The 648-nt window shown below is 40.4% G+C and overlaps 1 protein-coding gene across 1 annotated transcript in view; it reads right to left on the reverse strand.

Annotated features, from left to right (window-relative positions):
• mre11 (MRE11 homolog, double strand break repair nuclease) overlaps positions 1–154 on the reverse strand; it is a 99,278-nt gene extending 99,124 nt beyond the window's left edge. Inside the window, exon 1 of the mRNA XM_016562769.1 lies at positions 117–154. Within this exon, the coding sequence (XP_016418255.1) occupies positions 117–154 (38 nt within the window). The remainder of the gene's footprint in view (positions 1–116) is intronic.
• Positions 155–648: the final 494 nt, after the last annotated feature.

A 648-nucleotide genomic window follows, 5' to 3' on the forward strand; every position in this document is an offset into this window, starting at 1 on the left:
CGCGGCGGCCCTTCGTGCCGCCGCCGCGCAACGCGTTCCGCTGCCGGACCCCTGAGTACAAGCTGCGAAGCTGCTACCCAAGCTGATGCCTCATGATGAGGTAGAAGCCTTCTTACAAATGTTCGAAGCGACGGCCACCACGGAAGGATGGCATAGGGACGACTGTTTAGGCTGTTGTAGCTTAAAATGTTTGTGTAATAAATTTCATGTTGAATTAAATAAAATATTTCTTTTAGGGATGCAGGATATTGGATTTTTACCTATATCCGATATTTTTCAACTCATTATGGCCGATACCCGATGCCGATACTGATATATTTCCTTTTGTTTGGAAACAACACCAAGTCTCTCCTGTGAGGAAATTATAAACACATTATTTTTAAAAGATTGTAGGAGACATCTTAAGGACCTGTGAAGCAATCCCAGAAGGTGCTCTTTGGTTGGGTTTAAAGCAACTATTACAAAAAAAGAAGAATCCAAGGCACTTCTTCTGGTCCAAAAAAGTTAAAAAGCCGTTATTCACATTCTGGCCATCTCAATAAATATATCAATAAATGCATCAGTGTGCAGAGTTTTAGGCATTTTTAATGTTTATTGAGATGACCAGAATGTGAATAAAGGCTTTTTAACTTTTTTGGACCAGAAGAA

The sequence above is a fragment of the Sinocyclocheilus rhinocerous genome, unplaced genomic scaffold (assembly GCF_001515625.1).
Source record: "Sinocyclocheilus rhinocerous isolate Xijiao unplaced genomic scaffold, SAMN03320098_v1.1 scaffold702, whole genome shotgun sequence".
Taxonomy (NCBI): Eukaryota; Metazoa; Chordata; class Actinopteri; order Cypriniformes; family Cyprinidae; genus Sinocyclocheilus; species Sinocyclocheilus rhinocerous.